General features: G+C 39.4%; 2 protein-coding genes across 4 annotated transcripts in view; both read left to right on the top strand.

Annotated features, from left to right (window-relative positions):
- PIK3C2A (phosphatidylinositol-4-phosphate 3-kinase catalytic subunit type 2 alpha) overlaps positions 1-14,489 on the top strand; it is a 56,435-nt gene extending 41,946 nt beyond the window's left edge. For all 3 annotated transcript variants that reach the window (XM_069803735.1, XM_069803737.1, XM_069803736.1), the window contains exons 22-33: positions 226-355; positions 1,869-2,005; positions 2,673-2,842; positions 3,939-4,095; positions 4,518-4,627; positions 5,924-6,131; positions 9,115-9,239; positions 9,641-9,758; positions 9,856-9,937; positions 10,384-10,493; positions 10,728-10,853; positions 11,501-14,489. In XM_069803735.1, coding sequence (XP_069659836.1) covers positions 226-355; positions 1,869-2,005; positions 2,673-2,842; positions 3,939-4,095; positions 4,518-4,627; positions 5,924-6,131; positions 9,115-9,239; positions 9,641-9,758; positions 9,856-9,937; positions 10,384-10,493; positions 10,728-10,853; positions 11,501-11,683 — 1,656 coding nt within the window. In that variant the 3' untranslated portion in view covers positions 11,684-14,489. The remainder of the gene's footprint in view (positions 1-225; positions 356-1,868; positions 2,006-2,672; positions 2,843-3,938; positions 4,096-4,517; positions 4,628-5,923; positions 6,132-9,114; positions 9,240-9,640; positions 9,759-9,855; positions 9,938-10,383; positions 10,494-10,727; positions 10,854-11,500) is intronic.
- A 281-nt stretch (positions 14,490-14,770) lies between these two features.
- RPS13 (ribosomal protein S13) lies at positions 14,771-18,626 on the top strand. Its single transcript, XM_069803739.1, has 6 exons — positions 14,771-14,878; positions 15,334-15,382; positions 16,577-16,655; positions 17,229-17,398; positions 17,777-17,877; positions 18,549-18,626. The coding sequence occupies exons 1-6, from the start codon at positions 14,856-14,858 to the stop codon at positions 18,580-18,582; spliced, it is 456 nt and encodes a 151-aa protein (XP_069659840.1). The 5' UTR covers positions 14,771-14,855; the 3' UTR covers positions 18,583-18,626.
- The last annotated feature ends 2,393 nt before the right edge of the window (positions 18,627-21,019 follow it).

Raw genomic sequence — 21,019 nt, forward strand, 5'->3', positions numbered from 1 at the left:
GAAAGTCAGTCTACCACATGTGAAAACTTAGATGTAGCCTATTTCTCTTTTTAAGTATGTAGCTATGAGGAAGTAAGTAGCATAATGTATAGCTAAATCATAGAAGAAATGTAAAGCAATTTCCAGAAACGCTTCCTAGAAATGTAAAGCAACTAAAATCTGTGAAGTTTAGTTTTGCTGAAAGCATATTATGTCTCTAGTTAACTTTTTATTTTTCCATTTAAGGTTGGAGAAGATCTAAGACAAGATATGTTGGCTTTACAAATGATTAAGATTATGGATAAGATCTGGCTGCAGGAGGGACTGGATCTACGAATGGTTATCTTCAAGTGTCTCTCAACTGGAAAAGATCGAGGTGCAAAACCAGATGCTGCCTATAATCTTTGCTCCCCCGCTTCAGTTTCTTGTCACACTGACAGTGAAAAATTTCTATGCAGAGGCAGGCCCAAGAAACAGTGGAAGGCCAAAAGCCATCCATGCAAGCAACTTCAGTACTCAAGAGTATAGCAAGTTAAACTGTTCTGAATTTCCTGATGGCTGAGTTGCATTTAAATGTGTTTCTTCTCTTGAGTCCCAAGATGCTCGTGTGTTCTGTTGTCAATGAACAGTGGTGCAAACAAGTAAATACAATGATAAAAGCTAAGGTTTCTCTTGATGCCCTTACTGCAACACAAGAAAATAATGGTGCCATAGCAATCCTGATTCTGAAAGTTTAGTTACAGTGGAAGAAAGTATTTAAGTCTAAACTGAAATTCTGAAGTATTTGGAATCTACTGTAGTTGAGTCAGGGAGTATCATTCATGTACTGAAATGTGCAAAAAGAAGAAAAAACACTCCCACACACACACTGTCCCCCAGGATTAGTGTCATATGCTGGTAAAAGTTTCTTGGCGATATGAGGCTGTCTTTTAGGTTGGAAACTAGGTCACAGAACTCTAAGTCTGAGTGTAAAATACTGCCCTGCACCTTGAACATGCTTTTTGGTAGTTTTCACTAATTCTCTAGAGCTAGCCAATGGGAACCACAAGATCTTTAAGAGGATAAACAGTAACTTAAATATTTCTTCAGTCAGATGCTAAACAGTGTGATGAAAACTCTTAATACATGGAAATGTTGGGAATTTAGGTTGGCAAAACTAAGCAAAATGCTTCTATTTATGTAAGACTTGCTTTTTAGAGAAACAGATGGCTTTTCTTTCTACTTTGAACAGTGACTTGATCGCATAGCATGTTACATTTATTTTGTTGTTCCTGCTAATATTAGTATTCCTAAAGTACTTGAAGGATTAAAGTGGAAAAGAAAAAATGGATGTAAATTACAAATTTGCCTTTGCTTTTGCCAAGATAAAAGTAAAATTCTGTTAATTAAATGTTTTCCTTTAATGATTTAACTGTACAAGTATTTTTAGGAAACGGTATCTCCAAAATGAGGCCACATGTAAAGCCCATTGCCTTATTTCTGGAGCAACAGTCTGGTCTATTTCAACACTTGACAGCAGTTAAAGTTACTAGATTACTTAAGTGTCAGTGTATGAGAAATGTCAGCATCAAAATGTTTTGCAGTTATTGCTTATAGACCAATACTAGTTTATGTAGTAGAAAGTAATTATTCAAAGTATAATTTATATGTGCATTCTAGCAACTGTAAGTAATTGCAGTAAAGTAAGCCTAGCTTGGATTGCTACGTGCGTTTCATGGTATGCTTTGTAATATAGTCTGTGCCAATGCTTAGCAGACTAATAGCACTATTTTGATACCTAACTGGGTTTTGAAAGAAGCTAGTCTAAGATTATAGTTTCTACTAAATAATAAAAATGCAGTATAACTTAAGGAGATGGTTAAATACACTTTTTTATATTTTATATAAAGGCATGGTAGAGCTTGTTCCTGCTTCAGATACACTTAGAAAAATTCAAGTGGAATATGGAGTGACAGGTTCTTTTAAAGACAAGCCTCTGGCAGAATGGTTGCGAAAGTATAATCCTACAGAGGAAGAATATGAAAAGGTAACTTTTTTTAGTGGTGGTGTTTTTAAAGATTTTGAAAAGGTATAAGTACCATCTTATGAAAGAATAAAATTCTTATTCCAGATCTTCCATTGGAATTTTTGTTTTGTATCTTTAGGAAGCTTAATTTTTTCCTATACTTGAAAAAGAGCAAATGAAAATCTTTTATATAACTAAAAAGGAGCCAGATGGATTCTCAGGATTCACATCAGGAGTTTTTATTGGATATAGAAAAAATGTACTTCAAATTTAAGATGGGGAAGAATGGTGGCTGCTCTTAGTTGTGGTTTAGGAGCAGTGGCCTCTTCTCATACAAGCACATGGGATTCAAAAAATAAAATGTTTTCTGTTGGCTACAATGCTATTACAACACAATGGAAAAATTAGTCTTGTACCCTTTTCTCTGTTAACATACTTTTTTTTTGTGGTTTGTCTTCAACTCCTCTTTTCTTTTTATTTAAAAAACAAGACCATTTTTGCTGGAAAATGTGGTATCTAAAGATTTTGGCAAAGCTATTTGAAGAACACCATTTTGGAAAAAAGCAAATTTTAGGGCCTGTCTTGTCTGGCTTGGATTTTACACTTGTCAAGATTGATTGTTGAATGCATGAATGCTGTTTTCCCACTGATATCTGATCTCAATTCACTTTTTTTCTCTCCCTCCCAGGCTTCAGAAAACTTCATTTACTCTTGTGCAGGATGCTGTGTAGCTACTTATGTATTGGGAATTTGTGATCGCCACAATGATAACATAATGCTCCGAAACACAGGGCATATGTTTCACATTGACTTCGGAAAATTTTTGGGTCACGCGCAAATGTTTGGTAGCTTTAAAAGGTATTTTCTGTAGCTAAGCAATGTAGAGAATGAAGTGATTTTTAGTCTATTTTTATAAGCGTTATAATTCTAAGCATTAACTTTTAAATTCCTGTTATCTGCTGTTCTCATTATGAAGCCAATATCTTCCAATTTAACCACAGAGTTTCTACAATGCATTCAAACTTACCCTTATAAAATTAATTTTGAGAAAGCTCCAGCTTCCTATTTCCATATTCTGATCTCTGGAACTGTTTTAAGTCAAAGCACATAGGCATAGCTGTCAAATAAAATTACTGTTCTAGCTACTGGTAGATTGAAGTAAGGAATTTCGTCTCCTAAACATAATTTAACTTCAGTGCTTCCAAACTGCATTCATTCATTCCTTAAGAACTTGTGCTATACACACTTGGCAAATCTCAATGAGAATTTCTTTGCAATAGTTATGAAAGCCAAGTATTTTGGTACAGGAAAAGATTAATGTAACTTTTTATTGATACTTGGGAGCCTTACATCTAACACAGATCTTAGTGTCATACTTTTCCAGGAATATTGGATAAAACTGTAGTGTAGTTTCACCTTTTTAGCTATGTTCATGTGATTATGTATTGCATGCTTAAGTTAACTTTACCAATGAATGAGAAATTGAGTGCCAGAACCTTTACATCATTGGAATACCTGAGTGTGAAACAAATGAGAACAGACTCTGGCTCATAAAAACAGTTGTGAATGTCGATGTAACAGAAAAGCGTGAACAGCAAGTTTGTATTTGCTACCACCCCTCTGTGTAGGGGAAGATAATCTATGTCCAGGATAGAGGAGTTAACGTTTTAGTCAGGCGATAATAGTAATTACATTTATTTTAGTGTGTTATGGCTTCCAGAAATGAGGGATGGAAAGCATCGTAGGGTAACCTGGCTGTAGGTCCTGTACCATGTGAATGTGTAGGGAACCCGAGATAGCACTAAGCAGCTGAACTCAACCCAAAAAATCAAATCAGCATTAAGGGATTATTTAATATCACTACCTTGGGGTGGGGATGCGGGGGAGGAGTAAGCACGTGACAAAGTGAATAGACCTTATAATTAACTTTATTAATTCTGTGCTTTTTGAACAGGGATCGAGCTCCTTTTGTGTTAACATCAGATATGGCTTATGTCATTAATGGTGGTGAAAAACCCACTATTCGCTTTCAGTTGTTTGTGGATCTCTGTTGTCAAGCTTACAATTTGATAAGAAAACATGCAAGCCTCTTCCTTAACCTACTTTCATTGGTAATAATTTTATTAAATTCAGTTGAAACTTGATAGATCTGTCACGCTGAGTTGTATTCAAAGGCTATGCTTTTTATGCTGCAGAAACTCTTAATGGGTGCTTTTAAAAGCCAGAAACATCAGATGTACTTTTTGGGAAGATTGTCTTTGGAATGTTTTTAAGCTGTTTACTACCTACCTGTTTCCTGAAAATGTAAAACTAAGATGATACCATAAATTACACTGCAAACTGTTTTTAACTGCTTATAATTCAGCAGAAATGGTGAATAACTGCTCATTATAAGTAATTGTTGGCTATCACTGTTAGTGTTTAGCAATGTAGTGCAGCCTCAAGTGAATTTGAGGGTCTAAGTTTTAATTATTTCAATGTAAAATCATCCTAGGTTTATTGCATTAAAACTGTAAATTTTAATTTCTTGCAGATGCTTTCTTCTGGGTTACCAGAACTAAGTGGGGTTCAGGACTTGAAGTATGTCCAGGATGCTCTCCAGCCCCAAACGACAGATGCAGAAGCTACCATTTTCTTTACGAGGTACTAGATAAGTGAAAATTAAAATACCTCCCAGCATCATCCTTTTAATGGGAGCTTTCTGCTATGAAAAAATGTACTAAGGCTGTTCACAAACATGTTTGTAGAAGTTGAATAGTTACACTGTACAATCACAAAATATCAGTTAACCAGTGAACTACATAAATAAGATCAGTTTCGTGTAAGATTAATGCTTGTACTAAAATACTTTGCCTTTAATCGTAACCTTGTGCAGAAAATTTGTTTGAAATACTGACAGTAGATAATTCCGTGTGGCTGTTTGAGACTTGCATTTTGAAGACATTCTAAATTGCTTAATAGCAGTGTATATGTTGGGAACCTTGTAATACATTCTAAAGAAGCTCTCTCTTTCAAGAAGTGTTTTTGCACAGTGGGGAGGGAGGGATGATGCTCCAGTGTAGCAAGTGGGGGTGTGTATGTCGTGTAACTGAGTTGTTGCTATGAGTTACAAAATGTGTTATTGCACTTCATTTTAAATATATGGGAGAAACTGCAGTAGTATGCATGCAATTTAGAATCATAGAATAGTTTGGGTTGGAAGGGACCTTTGAAGGTCATCTAGTCCAACCCCCTCTGCAATGAGCAGGAACATCTTCAGCTCAATCAGGTTGTTCAGAGCCCCGTCCAACCTGACCTTGAATGTTTCCAGGGATGGGGCATCTACACCCTCTCTGGGCAACCTGTTCCAGTGTTTTACCACCCTCATTGTAAAAAAATTTCTTCCTTGTATCTAGTCTAAATTTACCCTCTCTTAGTTTAAAACCATTACCCCTGTCCTATTGCTACAGGTCCTGCTAAGTCTGTCCCCATCTTTCTTAGAAGCTGCCTTTAAGTACTGGAAAGCCACAATAAGGTCTCCCTGGACCCTCCTTTTCTCCAGGCTGAACGACTTCAACTCTTTCAGCCTTTCCTCATAGGAGAGGTGTTCCATCCCTGTGATCATTTTTGTGGCCTTCCTCTGGACCTCCTCCAACAGGTCGATATCCTTCCTGTGCTGAGGGCTCCAGAGCTGGATGCAGTACTCCAGGGTTGGGTTTTTTTTTTTTTAACCAACTCTGGAAAGCCTTCACTTCTTGGATAACAACCTATGCCAAAGTTTGGATACTGAATCTTCTATTAAATGCTGATATGATGCTATTTATATAGCCCATTGATCACATTTAGTTTAAAAACTGCTTCTCTGTCAGTAAGAAATTGTTTTTTATTTTTCTTAGACTTAAGTCTGATTCATTGGCAGAACCACTTTTGTCTTTTTGACATCATTTTTTTCTTTTCTAGGTTGATTGAATCTAGTCTGGGAAGTGTTGCCACAAAGTTTAATTTCTTCATTCACAATTTGGCTCAGCTGCGTTTCTCAGGTCTACCTTCTAATGATGAACCCATCCTCTCATTTTCTGCTAAAACATACTCTCTTAAACAAGATGGCCGAATCAAACAAGTGTCTGTGTTTACATATCAGAAGAGATATAACCCAGATAAACATTATGTAAGTATGTGGAATCTGTTTCCACTCAGTGAAGATACTGTGCGTTTTCTTCCAACAAGATACATTCTCCTCCTTGCCATAAGTTCAATACTTAATCACAGAGGATTAGTCCAGGGAAACTTGCCTTGTTTAACCTTAAGTAGCTAGCTTTGAGATAGACAATTAGGTTCCTTTTATTGACAGAGATTTAGTAAATACAGCTATAGATACTTGTTCAGTTAGGTACTAATGTCAGATTTAGGATGAGCTGAAGAGTTCTCTGAAGTTTGACTGCACTGACTATAATGGGAGCCTAGAAACCTATGGCAATGTTGACACTCAAGACTGAGCCCCACTGTGAATGACTTGAAAGTAAAACCAAAATTGAAATCTAGATCTTCCTGGGAATGGGCCGGCTTGCTTGTGTCCGGGAGAAGAGAGTTGTATTGGCTCTGGCTGGGATGGAGTTATCTTTCTTCACAGCAGCCCACATAGTGCTGTGTTTTGGATGTTCAACTAAAACTGTGTTGGTAACATACCACTGGTTTGGCAGCTGCTGAACAGTGCTTGTGCAGTGTCAAGACTCACTTTTTCTTCCTCTTTGCCCCTGCCCCCCCCTGCAGTGAGTAGGCTGTGGGTGGGCAAGGAGTTGGGAAGGGGCACAGCAGGGACAGCTGACTCAAACTGGCCAAAGAGATACTCTATAGCATATAATGTCATGTTCAGCAATAAAAACCGGGGGGAGAGCCGAGAAAGCAGGGGATGGGAGGGTGTTGTCTTCCAAAGTGGCTGTTGCCTGGGGACTGGCTGGGCATGGGTCTGCTTGTGGGAGGTGGTGAGAGATTGTCTTTGTGTCACCTCCCCTCCCAAGGACTGCCTTTATCTCAACCCATGGGTCGTCTTGCTTTTGCTCTTATTCTCTTCCCTGTCCTGCTGGTGAGTGGTGGGAGTGAGAAAGCAGCTGTGTGGGTGCTTAGCTGCTGGCCAGGGTAAACCAACCACAGGAGTGCTAGAGTACAGATTGGTATTTTTAGCATCCAATAATAGTCTTCAAAATGAAGACGCTTCTTGAGAAGGAGTAGTGTTGGTGGAGGTGATTTTAAAAAATGGGAATTTGAGTCATGTTTATGGGCTTATGTAGCTGCCTTCTGTAAAATGGCTCCTTCCTGAATAGGACTTAAGTCAAACACTCTGTTTTTGTTTTGACCTTCCATTAAAGTTGTATTTGCTCCTCCTAAGTAAAAGCATAATTTCCTGTATTAATGTTGTGGTTTAACCCCAGCTGGCAACTAATCACCACACAGCCACTCACTCACTGCTCCCCCCTACCCCTGGTGGGATGGGGAGGAGAATCAAAAAAAAGTGAAACTTGTGGGTTAAGATAAGAACTGTTTAATAATTGAAATTAAAAAAAATAATAATTGTAATGAAAAGGAAGATTAAAAAGAAAGTGAAATATAATTCAAGAAAGACAAGTGCACAATCCAGTTGCTCACCACCTGCTGACTGACTCTCAGACAGTCCTGGAGCAGCAATCTGCCCCTCCCAGTCAACTCCCTCAATTTATATACTGGCCATGATGTTGTATGGAATATCCCTTTGGCTGGTTTGGGTCAGCTGTCCTGGCTGTGTCTCCTCCCAACATCTTGTGCCCCTCCAGCCTTCTTGCTGGCTGGGCATGAGAAGCTGAAAAATCCTTGACTTGGTATAAACACTGCTTAGCAACAACTGGAAACATCAGTGTGTTATCAACATTATTCTCATACTAAATCTAAAACATAACACTGTACCAGCTACTATGAAGAAAATCTATCCCAGCCAAAACCAGGACATGCACCTACACTGCTAGCCAGTCTTGCTAGAGACAGCAAGCGTTAAAATTTGCCCTCAAGATTTTGATAGACCTCGCTTACACTTTAAGGCTAGTATTAATATTTGTATTCCTATGCAGATGTGCAACCATCTGCATTTTAGGTTGGTTGGTTGGTTTTTTGGTTTTTTTACTTCTCTACTGCTGTTTGGCCTAGAATAGTCAGCTCAAGTTACGTTTTCCTCAAATTGTTTAAAAAGTTAGCTATATTGATATATGCAAATGTACATCTCTTTCCAAGTTGTATTTGCTGTAAATGTATGAATCTGGTAAGACACCAGCTAGGGAAGGTCGAACAAAGCTGAAGAATGCTAGAATTGAAGAATAGCTTTGTACTGAATCACTATATTATAAATGTATTTGAGTACTCCTGGTCTAAGCCAAAACAGCCTCTTATCTTCCAGGAAACTGTTAAGATGATGTAGTCTCCTTCTGTCTAGATTTTTAAAGCTCTTCGCAGTTGCACATTTTTTAAATACACATTTAACTCATCTGCCCATAAAATGAGTCCACTGAATTGAATTTTCTGTGCAGTTTCTCAACCTTTATTTCCCTTTCATAATAATGTGACAAATTGCATCCTGGGACTGTATGCCCAGTATTTTTAAACATTCCTTTTGTATAATGCCGTACACTTGCATCTGCCTACCAAATTGTCACTTTAAAAGTGGAATCCTTTAGAATCTTGAGATAATTAGATTGAAAAAAAAAAATTAGGCGTTAGTTTCCTCCATAGTCCATACCTGGAAAGTTTTGTGGTAGTTCTGGCCGCACAGATACATGTCTAGATGTAATCCTGCACTGAAGTGTTAAAATTTTATACACTGCTATATGGTAGGAATTTACGATGAGGCTTAAAAGGAAGAATGAGGACAGCTTAGTCTTTGCTACCTTTATCCCCCCTGTCAGATTGGATCTATGTTAGGGGAAGAGCATGTGATGTTACTTTGCGTTAGAGTTAGAATTCTAAGTAGTCCTAACTGTACTATAAAGTGCAAACACTGTTACTGGGATGTGTATGCAGGAGAAGGATTACCATAATAGAAAGAGTTAATTGTTAAGAAAATTATACTGTTAAGTCAGATCTATAATATTGTTACTACTTTTATCTTTGTTTTTTTGTGTTTTGGGCAGATCTATGTAGTGAGAGTTTTGAGAGAAGGGCAAGTTGAGCCAACGTTTGTCTTCCGAACATTTGATGAGTTTCAGGAGCTCCACAACAAACTTGGCATTCTCTTTCCTCTTTGGAAGTTACCAGGGTATGTTCTTAACTCACTCATCACTATTATAACAGAAGCAACAAAACTGCTCCCAGCTGGGTGGAGGAAGAAATAGCTTGAAATGGAGACAAAACTGCTGAGGGGCAAACTAGACCTCGAAGTTGGCAATTAAGGGAGAAAAGTCTCTAAGTTTTAAGGGATGGAGCCAGAGGAGAAACTCAGTGTCTTTAGTCTGTGTGTCGTGTCACTTAAGAACAATTACCTATAAATGTTTGCCTGCCTTTCTTTAATGTTGTTACCTATTAGCATGCTGTGTTTCCACTCATGATTGGTATGAAAAGATGGATGTCAGCACTGCAGGATGGAAATGATAATGAAATCTAACTGTATGTACCCCAGAGAAATTAACTGAAAACTCTTACCTTGTTCTTCCCTTGTAGCTTTCCTAATAAGATGGTTCTGGGAAGAACACATATAAAAGATGTAGCAGCTAAAAGAAAAGTGGAGCTCAACAGCTATATACAGAGTCTGATGAACAGTTCTTCGGAGGTGGCAGAAGTGAGTTCAAATATCTTCAGCAAATCCAGTGCAAGTTTTCATACTTTGGTGCTTGTTAACACTTAAAACTAATATGCAACATTTCTTCCAAATTTAGTGTGATCTTGTTTATACTTTTTTCCATCCGTTACTTCGTGATGAAAAAGTGGAAGGAATAGATGGAATAGCCAGACCTACAGGTAGGTAATGTTTTGGGGCAGTGTTTATAAATTGGTTGACTATAGTATGACACCTTCACAATGTGATTTTTTTTTTTAATTTTTAATTAACTGTAGTTTTTTGTCATTGAAAACATTGCATCACTGTCTTTCCAAATGTCCCTGCATACAGTTTCAAGGAAATAAAAACATACCAAAAATTGCAACAATATATGTGATCACTTGGGCTTGCTTATAGCTTAACTAAATTATTTGAGTTTTTACTCTAAACCTCCAAGCTGGTTCTTACAAGAGAATGCAAAAACCTTTAAAACCTATGGCCTTGCCTTCTTATTAGGGAACTAGAAATAAAGTCAGAAACTGAACTTGGTCTAAGGCTTGTATTTTTTTTCCCCATATATAAGTCAGTATAGTACTGATGTAAATGTACAAATATTACAGAGGAAATAATTGTATATTTTTTTCAGATGCAAGTCCATCAAGTCCTACCTCGGGCAAAGTGGGAGGAGAAGTAAAGCTATCCATATCCTATAGAAATAGCACTCTGTTTATCATGGTGATGCACATTAAAGACCTGGTAAGTAGAGAGATACTGAGCTCCCTGCCAAAAACTCTTCCCATTTTGTCAATTACCTTCTTGACTTAGACTGATGCAGGAATGGTGGAAGTCTCTCTTTCTCCAAATTTTCTAACTGCCAACTTAACTGCTGCATTTAGTTAGCTAGATTGCAAAGTCTAGATACTTGAAAATAAAAATTCAAATAGGTATGTACTAACTAGTTTTCTAACTTGTCTTGGTTTTGGATTGTAGGTTACAGAAGATGGTGCAGATCCAAATCCCTATGTAAAAACATACTTACTTCCAGATATGCACAAAACATCCAAACGCAAAACCAAAATCTCCCGGAAGACAAGAAATCCAACTTTCAATGAAATGGCAAGTTAAAATTTATGTGGTAACTCCCTATGGTTTGCTGTTGTCTCTTATTCTAAGCAGTAATCAAAATATATCTTCACAGATTTTTTTAGACAATATAAATGGAAAAGGAACTTGTTTGAAGAACTTTGTGCCCTGTTTAAAAAAAAAAAACCAAAACAAAAACCAAAAAAAAAAAAACCCAAACCAAACCCCCCAAAACCCCAACAAACCCAAAACAAAAAAAGAAAACCGAAACAACCACAACCCAAAAACCCCAAAGCAACTGAGTAGGTACATGTACTATTACAAATAAGCAGAAATTTCTCGGTCTGACTGTGAGGAATGATGGAGAGAAGGAAAGGAATCTTTAGTTTTAAGATCCCCCTGCCCTGGATTCACTGATTCATAATGTGGAGAAGAATGAATTCAGAAGTCTTGGCATGTAAGTGGTACTTCCATCTAAAAACACTGGTCCTTTTAAACACTTAATATTGGGAGCACAAATTAAAATATGGATGTACTTCAGCCCATTTTCTGAGGAACAGACATAGTGAGTGGTCATAATGTGCAGTTAAGACATCTGTCAGTGGGTAGGCAGTCAGAAGAAAGGGCAATCTGTAACTTCATTTGGATAACCAAGAAATTCTTGACTTCTTACCTTCTAGCTTGTGTACAGTGGATATAGCATGGAGACTCTGAAACAGAGAGAACTTCAGTTAAGTGTGCTCAGTGCAGAATCATTACGTGAGAACTTTTTCTTGGGTGGAATTACACTCTCACTAAAGGACTTCAACTTGACCAAGGAGACTGTTAACTGGTATCGACTAACTGCTGTACCCTATCTGTGAACTCATTTCTACACCTGAGTAAGACCAGAATAATTGTATTCTCTTGTGCTTTGTGCATCTTCCTACTTGAAGATAACTTGTACATCTTAAGAGACTCTGCATTTCAACAGATATGTTGGACCAATGTTCATGTAGCCTAATTTGGAGGATTTCTAGAAAACCTGGTTTATGCTTATGCGAAGTTATCAAAGCATCATTGTAAATGTTTGAGTTGTGGGTAAAGGAAGGGGTTTTTAATCCATGAAAGTGAGATGAACAGTTTGACCATGCTGGTTGGTTAAACCATAGCTTAATCATTAGGCCTGTGGATATAGTCCATTTTTGCTTTTAATTTTTGTTACCTGTGTTATCAGCCATGGCATGATGCTGGAGAACATCAAAGAAATGATGTGTCTTAGGATTACATTCCCACTGCTAACTAGACATCCCAGAAGCAGTGATGGCTAAAATTTTGGTGGCTTCACACACACCTGTAGAAATGAAGGTTGAAGGGCTGGAAAAATTTCTTAGTGTTGCATTTAATCCCAGATTCATGCTTCCCTAAGACTTACTGGAGTGCGTGCCAATAATGGAAGTTGTACATAATGGTGCCTTATAATTCAAATGCTTCTCTTTTACCTCATTTCTGGTATTTAAATATGTATACATATTAACTTTCAGCTCCTTAAAAAGGGGAAACGTTCTCATATTTGATACCTTGCAGGTCCTACTGGAAGTCTTTTCCTGAGATGTGTTATTTACAAATAACATCACTTACACTGATCTTCATAGTTAGTGCAACTTAGATAAATCTTTTTCTACCCATGATCTCTAAAAATTGAATGAAGACTGGCTGAATGTGGTGCCATAGGAAATGTGCCCAGCTTCTCAGTGTTTTGAAATGTCTTAATTTCTAGAACTTTTAAATGCTGCAGTGATTAAATGTGGAACAGATTCAAACACTAAATCTGAATTGGCATTTGCACCTGTACCTCCAGGTAAAGGATGGCCTCTAGTTAAAAAGCACAACTGGTGGGTGAATTGCAGGCCAGAAATGAGTTGCATTAACAGAGCTTTGAGAGAGGAACTTGGTCACTTTTTTTTTTTAACAGTTCACAGCAACACTGTTTCTCATGCCCAGTAAGAGTTAATTCCACTAAAAATACTTCATTCCAAGGAACATTAGATTTGAACTATATTTTGACAGTGGAGTACAAATGTCACTTACTATTTCCTGTTAATATCACTGGTTACTTAATTAGGTGCTTCTGCACTACAGCTGTAGCCTTTTTATTCACCTTACTCGGTGTTTAGGATGATTATGTTCTGTCTAAACAAAGCTATAAAGTTGCACACTTCAGTGCTAAGTCTTGGAGCAAGACAGACGATCACCACTGACTATGACTAGAGCGAAATTTTAAAGTGAAATATGCAACTATGAACAGAGACACAATATGGGGAAAGTCTTCTATATGCCCAACACTAACAACTTATTTCATAATCTGATTTTCCTTCCCCTGCTACTGACCAATCTCCCTTCAGTACAGAAGAGAGAAGTAAACTTGAATCTCTTGGTGCCTAAAATATTCACGGTCCAATTTTGTAGGAATTATTACAATTAAAAAGCTAAGAGCATCCTGAATGTTAGAAACTGGGTTGATACTAATGGGCGCTAACAAATCCCAGTTTTATTAGGCATCTTCTGCATATTTTTCATATAAATATAGCCTGTAAATAGTAAACTATATAACTAGATAGATTTCCTGCTCACTTGATGCTTTTGAGACTTACTCCATTCCATCATTAGAATCACAAGTCACTTAAACACAGGAAAGTAGACTACTGTTTTTGTGAAACGTTCCATTGTGAAATAGAATGAAAGCAATATATACTGCCTTTTTTGCAGTTTGCTATTAAAGCACAGTGTCTTACAGCACAAAATACAAATAAACTAAAATCATTTAAAAAATGATTTGTAGTTTTAACAGTTGTCTGGACTCTGAAAAAAAAAATTCATAGTACTGTATTATTGTTAGCACTTGTCCTGACTTCTGATTTAATCTTCTTCATAGCTTAACTCATTTTGTGCCTTTCCCTTCCTTTTCGAAATAGTCACTGGCTGAAGCTTTTTGTGGTCATGGATTTTGTCTATGGGATCTGGCCTTGGCCTCTCCTCACACATAGAGGAACAGCACCAAGCTTGCACCTCTTTGCACTATTCTCAATTAATAAAAAAAAAAAAGTTTGTTGCAATAAGACTTTAATGTACTACATACAAAAAAAAAAAAAAGGATGTTAAAGAGGACAATGCTCAGTTAGTGTGGAATTTACTAGTACACTAATTAGCTTGAAATTGTAGTTTTAACAGCTTTTTATATCATGTTTAATGAAAAGAAAAATATCTTTTATGCAACATATGACCTGCAGCCAGAAATAAATTGTCTATACAAACCTTGTTTTGGTATTTCAGAGTAACAGCTTGCGCTAAGACCTCTTCCTTTTCTCTATTAACCTGGAACTTTGCACTGAAATTTTTATTACTGCCTTTTTACGATCTACAGCTACCTGTCTCTGGAAGCATGTGCGATCTTTGATAACAGTTACGTTCTCGATTTTTACAGCCAGGGTTGTGTAGAACTCCCCATCACCTGCCTTAACGCCAGGGCTCTCCTGAGGCCCCGCTCCCTGCCCTTCTGCTCCCCGCTCGGACACTGTGACCAAGATAGCGTTATAGGTGATGAAATTCAGAGAGCGCAAATAGTTTGCCTCCCTTTGTCTATATATCTGTAAGAACCAAATACTTTAATTAAACGAGCTCGTAACTAAAGATGTACAATATCGCCCTCCGTCGTGCCCGCACTGAACGGGTTCAATGTGACTCTGTAACTGTCCTGTGAGTACATTAAACGCTATTCTGGGGGAACATACAAAAAAAAAAGAGTGTGCTGGTCTTCACTGTCCGCTGGGGGCGGCTGGGGCGGCGGGGGGGGGCGGGGCGGGGCTCGCTGCCCGCCGCCGGTACCCGCCCTGACGGCGGGGCGCGCGCCGCCCCCTCAGCCCGCCAACGGCCCGCAGCGCTCGCTGATTGGCTGTCGGGCGGGGCGGGGCTGGGAGCGGGGACGCCCTTTCCTGCGGAAGTGGGGCCGGAAGGGCCGTCGCCTCGCCTGGCTCGCTCTTTTTTGTGGCCGCCATCATGGGTCGCATGCACGCTCCCGGGTAAGTGGCCGCTGCGGGGGCCGGGGCTGGAGTATGCGGCCGGCTTGGGGCTGTTGCGGGTGCTAAGAGGGCGCCGCGGACGGGTGTGGGAGTCGAAAGGCTGCTGCGGGAGCAATGCGGCGTGTGGGGCATGGGGCGGGGGGGGAAGGCCGGCGCCTCTGGAGATATGGCGGCGGGGGTGGGAAAAGGCTCAGGCCGGTGCTGAGGTGCGGGTTTCTTTGGCCGGCCGCGGGAAGGGGCACGCTTTCGGTGCCCGGGCTCCTGTTCCCGGTGCTGTCCTGGCGCGGCCTGTACTGGTGGCGGCCGCGGCTCCAGGCGAGGAGGGAGGCCGCAGGCCTCGGCCGTGCAGGCTGGGTACGGCCTCGTAGGAGACGCTGGTAGTAGGCCGCCTTGTAGTGGGGTCAGGGCTTGTAACTTGTCGGGCTCCGCTTAGCATGTGATCTGCTTCTTCGCAGAAAGGGCTTGTCCCAGTCAGCCTTGCCCTACAGACGCAGCGTGCCGACGGTAAGTCACTTCCTCGCCCCGCGCGTGCTTCGGTGGGCCCAGGCGGCTGCCTTGTGGCCTTCAGTGCAGGGTCCGGTTCCCACAGTGCACCTTAGCAGTGACCAGGAAAAGACACAAAACCGAAGAGAGCTGTGATCTTTTGTGTCACCATTCGTAAACTTCGGCCTGATAAAATGCTACCTTAGCCTGTGGTCTTTAGGATACCGAGAAAGCAAGTATTGTTTCCTGGCCAGATGACTTGTTAAACAAAAAAGTCGCTTTGGCTCTTTGTACCTCCCTTTATTTAAGTGCTATTTCAGTTACTTTTATTCTGTATGCTGAGAATTCCTAGAGGTTAAATTATTCTCTTCACACTCGAGTTTGGCCTTTGCTATTGTGGAGTAAACCGACTGTTTTCTAAACTATTTACAACAGTAATTTGCTGGTCAGAGCACTAACGTAAGTAAATTCAGCGTGACCTTAGTTCATTCAGGGTACTTAAGGCTTATTTGTCAGCTAAACGAGCAGCTGCTTAATCGGTCTTGCTTTGCAAGACTGTATTTTGGTGGATCTGTTTGTTGGCAGAAAGATCAGTTTGTGCTGCATGTGGAAAAGCATGTACTGAAAAACAGTTAAATGGAAAAATGAGATTATTTTCCTATTTTGTGCTTTAAAGTGATACAATTTAAAGTAAGATAACGTGAAGCTGCTTGAAGTACTGCTGATGGGTTAAACAGTTTAATAATGATTAGGATGCTCAAAAAGAGCTTTTGTAGCTTGTTGAAAGAACAAAGATTACCTAGCTTGTTGGTGTTGTCTTCCTCTTAATAATCATGGAAGCAACGGCTCTGATTTTTACTAAGCTCTGTAGGTGCTTCACTAAGAGATGGCTAAATTGTTCTCAATTTTGCTTTTCTGTCAAAGGCCCAGTTAAAGAGTTCCTTCCCAATGGCAGTGATTTTTTTTTTTTCCTCTGTAAATTTGTATTCATGCTTCTGGTGTGGTAGTTAAAAGTAAACTGATGATAAAGCAGCTGGTAAAAAGGTTTCTATATCATTAGAAATACAATTTCAGTTCTTGATTGTTTTTTCAAGTATTACAAAGCATCTATTTCAACCGTTTATAAAAAGCTTTCATATAGATAGCCTATGACTGTATTAAGCGGTGTTCATCAGTGTGGTTTGTTTGGTTGGGTTTTTTTCTAATTTTCTTTAGTGGCTGAAACTTACTTCTGATGATGTAAAGGAACAGATCTACAAGCTGGCAAAAAAAGGCCTGACTCCCTCGCAAATTGGTAAGGTTTACAAATCACTCCTAAATGGAGACAAACCACATTTTTTTCACTATAATAATGTAATTGTTCCTTCAACCTATATTACATAGCATGTGAAAAAAATACAGGTTTTCTGATGTACCTATGTATTCACTGTGTGGATACCACTAAAAAGGTAACATGTCTGATTCTTGAAAGAAGCATATTTGGTTAAGTAGTTGAGTATTTTTTTTTATTTTCTTTTTCCAAGCAGAAAATGTAAAGCGTCTGTTTAATCTTATAATCTGTCCTTAGGAATGGCCACTAACAGATGTTATAGGGAAGTTTAGTCTAATATTGTAGCACTGGATGAGTTACGTGCCTAAATGTGGTGGGTGGGTTAGTTGTCTTTTAAGTGCTATCTGATAAAGTGTTGCAGCTTTGCTAATTTGTATTTTGCTCACTGATAGTCTACTATTTGTTCAGTTTGCACCAGAAAGGTTTTTAGTTTAGAGAAGACCTTTTTTGGATATCTTGTAACTGTAACGTTGGTTTCACGAGATTTGTTTGTATAAGGTTTTTCTTTTCAGTGTGAGATGTAAATGTTTGTTTCAGGTGTGATCCTGAGGGATTCCCATGGTGTTGCCCAGGTTCGCTTTGTTACTGGCAACAAAATTTTGAGAATCCTTAAATCGAAGGGACTGGCCCCAGACCTTCCAGAGGATCTTTATCACTTGATTAAGAAGGCTGTTGCTGTTCGCAAACATCTTGAGAGAAACAGAAAGGTGAGTGCTAATTTAAGTAGATAACTCTCTATGTTTGTTTTTTCAAATAATACAGTAGTTTATTTACAACTTGACAAAGCAAAAGAGTCTTAGTGTACTTCTTGTTAGCCACCCCCTTTGAGTAAACTTAGGGGTTTGAGGAGGCATTTTGATAAAGGAGAATGGTCTTTGTCCATGAAAAAGACCTTAAAAGCATTGCTTAAACCATGTATTTCTGGTCCTGTTCTGATTTTACTGGATTCATCAGGCTTTTGGTAATGGGAATGCAGAGTTTGTAGAAGTAGCTGTGGATTTTTTTACTTCATTAAAGCTCGTCTGGATTGTACATCATTGAGAAGACAAAGTAGTGCTTGGTTGTAATGTCACTTTCTTTTCAAGGATAAAGATGCCAAGTTCCGCCTGATTCTGATTGAAAGCAGAATCCATAGGCTGGCTCGCTACTACAAAACTAAGAGAGTGCTGCCACCCAATTGGAAGTAGTAAGTCTTCTTCTGTGTTGCTATTTTCACTGAAGTCTTGTAGGTTTTGTAAACAATATGCTGGGGCTGTTATTGAAAGGCTGAAGAGTGCGTTATCATCAGGCATATAGATAAACCATGCAGCAAAGAACAGGTGTCTTCATAAATATTAACTGATAAATTAATGAAACACTGCTGGTTAAAATGACTGTCATAACACTTAGAAAAAACTCTCAACGAATGAAGTCGCTACCTTCTAGGTAACTTTTATAACACTTTATTCAAACTGCAGTCTATGTTCTCAGGTATTTTTATAGTTCATGTTATTTTCAAAATTTATTGAGAAATGGCTTAGTAGCTGTTGCAAAAATGAAAGTAATTTGTAGCTTTCTCTAGGAAAAATTGGCTAACATAGGAGAATTCCCATAGATGTTAGGGTTAGTTTCTCTTTTTCTGAAAAGACTCTAAGTGCAGCTGGATAGGTTTTCCAGTGTACAGTTTTGTGCTGTTATCCTGGTATTTGTATTTTAAAAGGAAGAGTGAAATCTTTATGCCATAAAAATTTTAAACAGGTAGTGATTAAGCTCAGGACTGGTAGTTAAAGCTTTGAACTGAAGCAGTATTTTTGACTAGTTTGAAAACCTGCCTTTGCAATTAATATTTCTCTCTTTCTCTTTCTTCTCTCTTTTTAGTGAATCATCGACAGCTTCTGCCCTGGTCGCATAAGAGCTGGCTTTGACTTACCAAAAGAATAAATTTTCATTAACTAAGTTTGTGTTGTCTCTAAATGGTTGGTGTCTTAGAAACTTCTGTTTGTTTCAGAAAGCTGCGTGTAAATGGGAAGTTTTCAGCGTGGAGCAGACATGTGGCCATGGTTTCCATATTGCTGTCCTACAGTATCAAATCTGGGTAGTGGTTGTTGCTGTTCTATACCAGCTGTACAGTTTGTGCTTAAACTGTTTTTTTTTATCTGGTAGCCTCTAGTTAAGCGACCTAGTCATTCACAGCAAATGTATTTTGTTCATGTGGGGCTGTGCCTCTGTGTGTCCTGCAGGATGAACTGGGGAAGAAAACAATGACAGGAGGAAGAATTGGAAATTTAGAAAATACACAAGGGAATGGGGTGGGGGGGGTCGACGACAAAACTGGAGAGGTTGATTAGTTCCTTGCAGGTAACATGGATCTTTTCCTTGTGTAGAAAGCTTAAGCAGACCTCAACCAGTTCCTGACAGTAACCGTTGCTGTCATTTGTAAGTAATTTTAAGAATCTTTGAGATTTTGGTAAATACAGATAAGAGTTTAGCTCTCCTCAGGTGTTACATCTTTACTGAGGTAGTTTTCCCTAAAGCCAAAGGGCAGTAGCTGTTGCTGAGGTTGTACTTCCAGGTTCTAAATAGCTTTAACCTTAAGGGTCATCTTTCTGCTGGAGAAGTGTGGAGAACAGACTGATAACTTTTTCCTTTTTTAGGAGAAAATTATAAATGGAGTTATTCTGTGCTGTTGTGACTTGCTTCTAAGCCTTGGTGCATTACGTAACTTTTGCCTATTAAAAAGCTAAGTAAATTTAAATAAGCCCTAATGTTTTTGTAAAGGGTAGTAGCTACTTTCTAGATCATAGTCAGTGGAACCTGGTAACTTCTGGGTTTAGTTTTGCAGAAGGACAGGATTTCTTTGCCCTGATTATGAAGCTAAATATAGACTTGTGATTAAGAGTTTTAAAAGAAAAGCACTGCATTCCAGTTGAACTCTGAAGTGCTATTATCTGGTCCATCTTAAAAGTTAAATTACCAGCCTCCATATGCTGTCAAAATACTTGGTTTTGTTTCTGAAAGCTGCTCCTGATTACTTGCAAGGCTGTCACATTGATAATTAAGTGTTCTGGGATTAGATGCAATAACCCACTTTCATGATACCAAAAAAAAAAAAACCCCACCCAAAACCCAAAGTTGCTGTGAGTCTCTGAGGTTGGAGGTACTGCTAACTGAAAAAGCACATGGGACACTTCACTACTCATTCTTCTGAAACAGCTATATGTAAATAACGAAAGTACCAGCAGATGGCACTTTGAAACATTAGTTTTTTAAAAGTTACTATTGCAAATAGTGCCACCTAGAGATCAAGTGTCAGGGCTGACCGTGCAAGCTATTGAATAGATGACAGATGTGGTGCCAACTGATAGATGGTTTTCAGCACAGCCGTGCTGAAGTTTACACAATTCTTGTGTTTCCTGCTACTGGGGTGTTTTGGTCTGAACACATTCTGTACTGTGTCTTTTCTGGCACTAGTTGGCTAGAAGGGCTGAAAGCAGGCTGGGCTGTACCCCTGGGGCATTTCGCCCATCCAGAGGTGCTGAAAGATGCTGACCTTGCCAGAAGAAGAGGGAAGGGCAGGGGTTGTTACAGCGATGGGAGTGGAGGAGATGGGGAGTACCATGTAAATAATTGCCTTGTGGTGTACCATCAGGAATGAAAATTAGTCAGGGACAGATCCTGGGCTTGCAGTAAGATTAGATCCAGGTGTTGGCGGTACTCCTGAGGATAAAGAGAGGTACGCCATATTTACTGCCTGTAGAATTTGGCAATCTCCTGCTGAAGAATGGTAACGGTATTGTGATTGTACTGTTACGCACATATATTTTTCTACTGACGCTGCTCAAAATCATATAGGCTAGCTTAAGCTGTCTGTTCTCACTAGGATTGTCAGTCCCTTGCCCCTTTGATTACCAAAGAGGTAGACGATCAGTCCAACTCATTTGCCCCAGGGCATGCAGGTTGTCTGCTCAGCATCTGGTATGCCGCAGGGCAACGGGTGCCTGGCCAGGTGTGGGAACGGGAGCCAAGGCACTGGCAGAGGTAAATCCTCCCTGGCAAGTGGACCCCTACAGAGCAGGATACTGAGTAATGCGTGTGGAGGATGCGGTGCTACAGTCTGTGTCTGAAGGGAGGAGTGTGGGACCAGAAGGAATGTGGTCCTGTGGAAGCATCAGGTAGGTTTACCATTTGGGGCTGTGGTGCAGGACTGTGTCTGGGAGAGAGTGAAATTCTTTCAGGTGGTCTCCTAAGTCTGCTACTGTGTTAGCCAAGCACCAGGAGTGCCCCAGGCAGCTTGGGACTTGTGATCCAGCTGCCCAGGTACAGTACAGGTTGTGGCTGTCCAGGACAGT

Source organism: Haliaeetus albicilla, chromosome 16 (assembly GCF_947461875.1).
Source record: "Haliaeetus albicilla chromosome 16, bHalAlb1.1, whole genome shotgun sequence".
NCBI lineage: Eukaryota > Metazoa > Chordata > Aves > Accipitriformes > Accipitridae > Haliaeetus > Haliaeetus albicilla.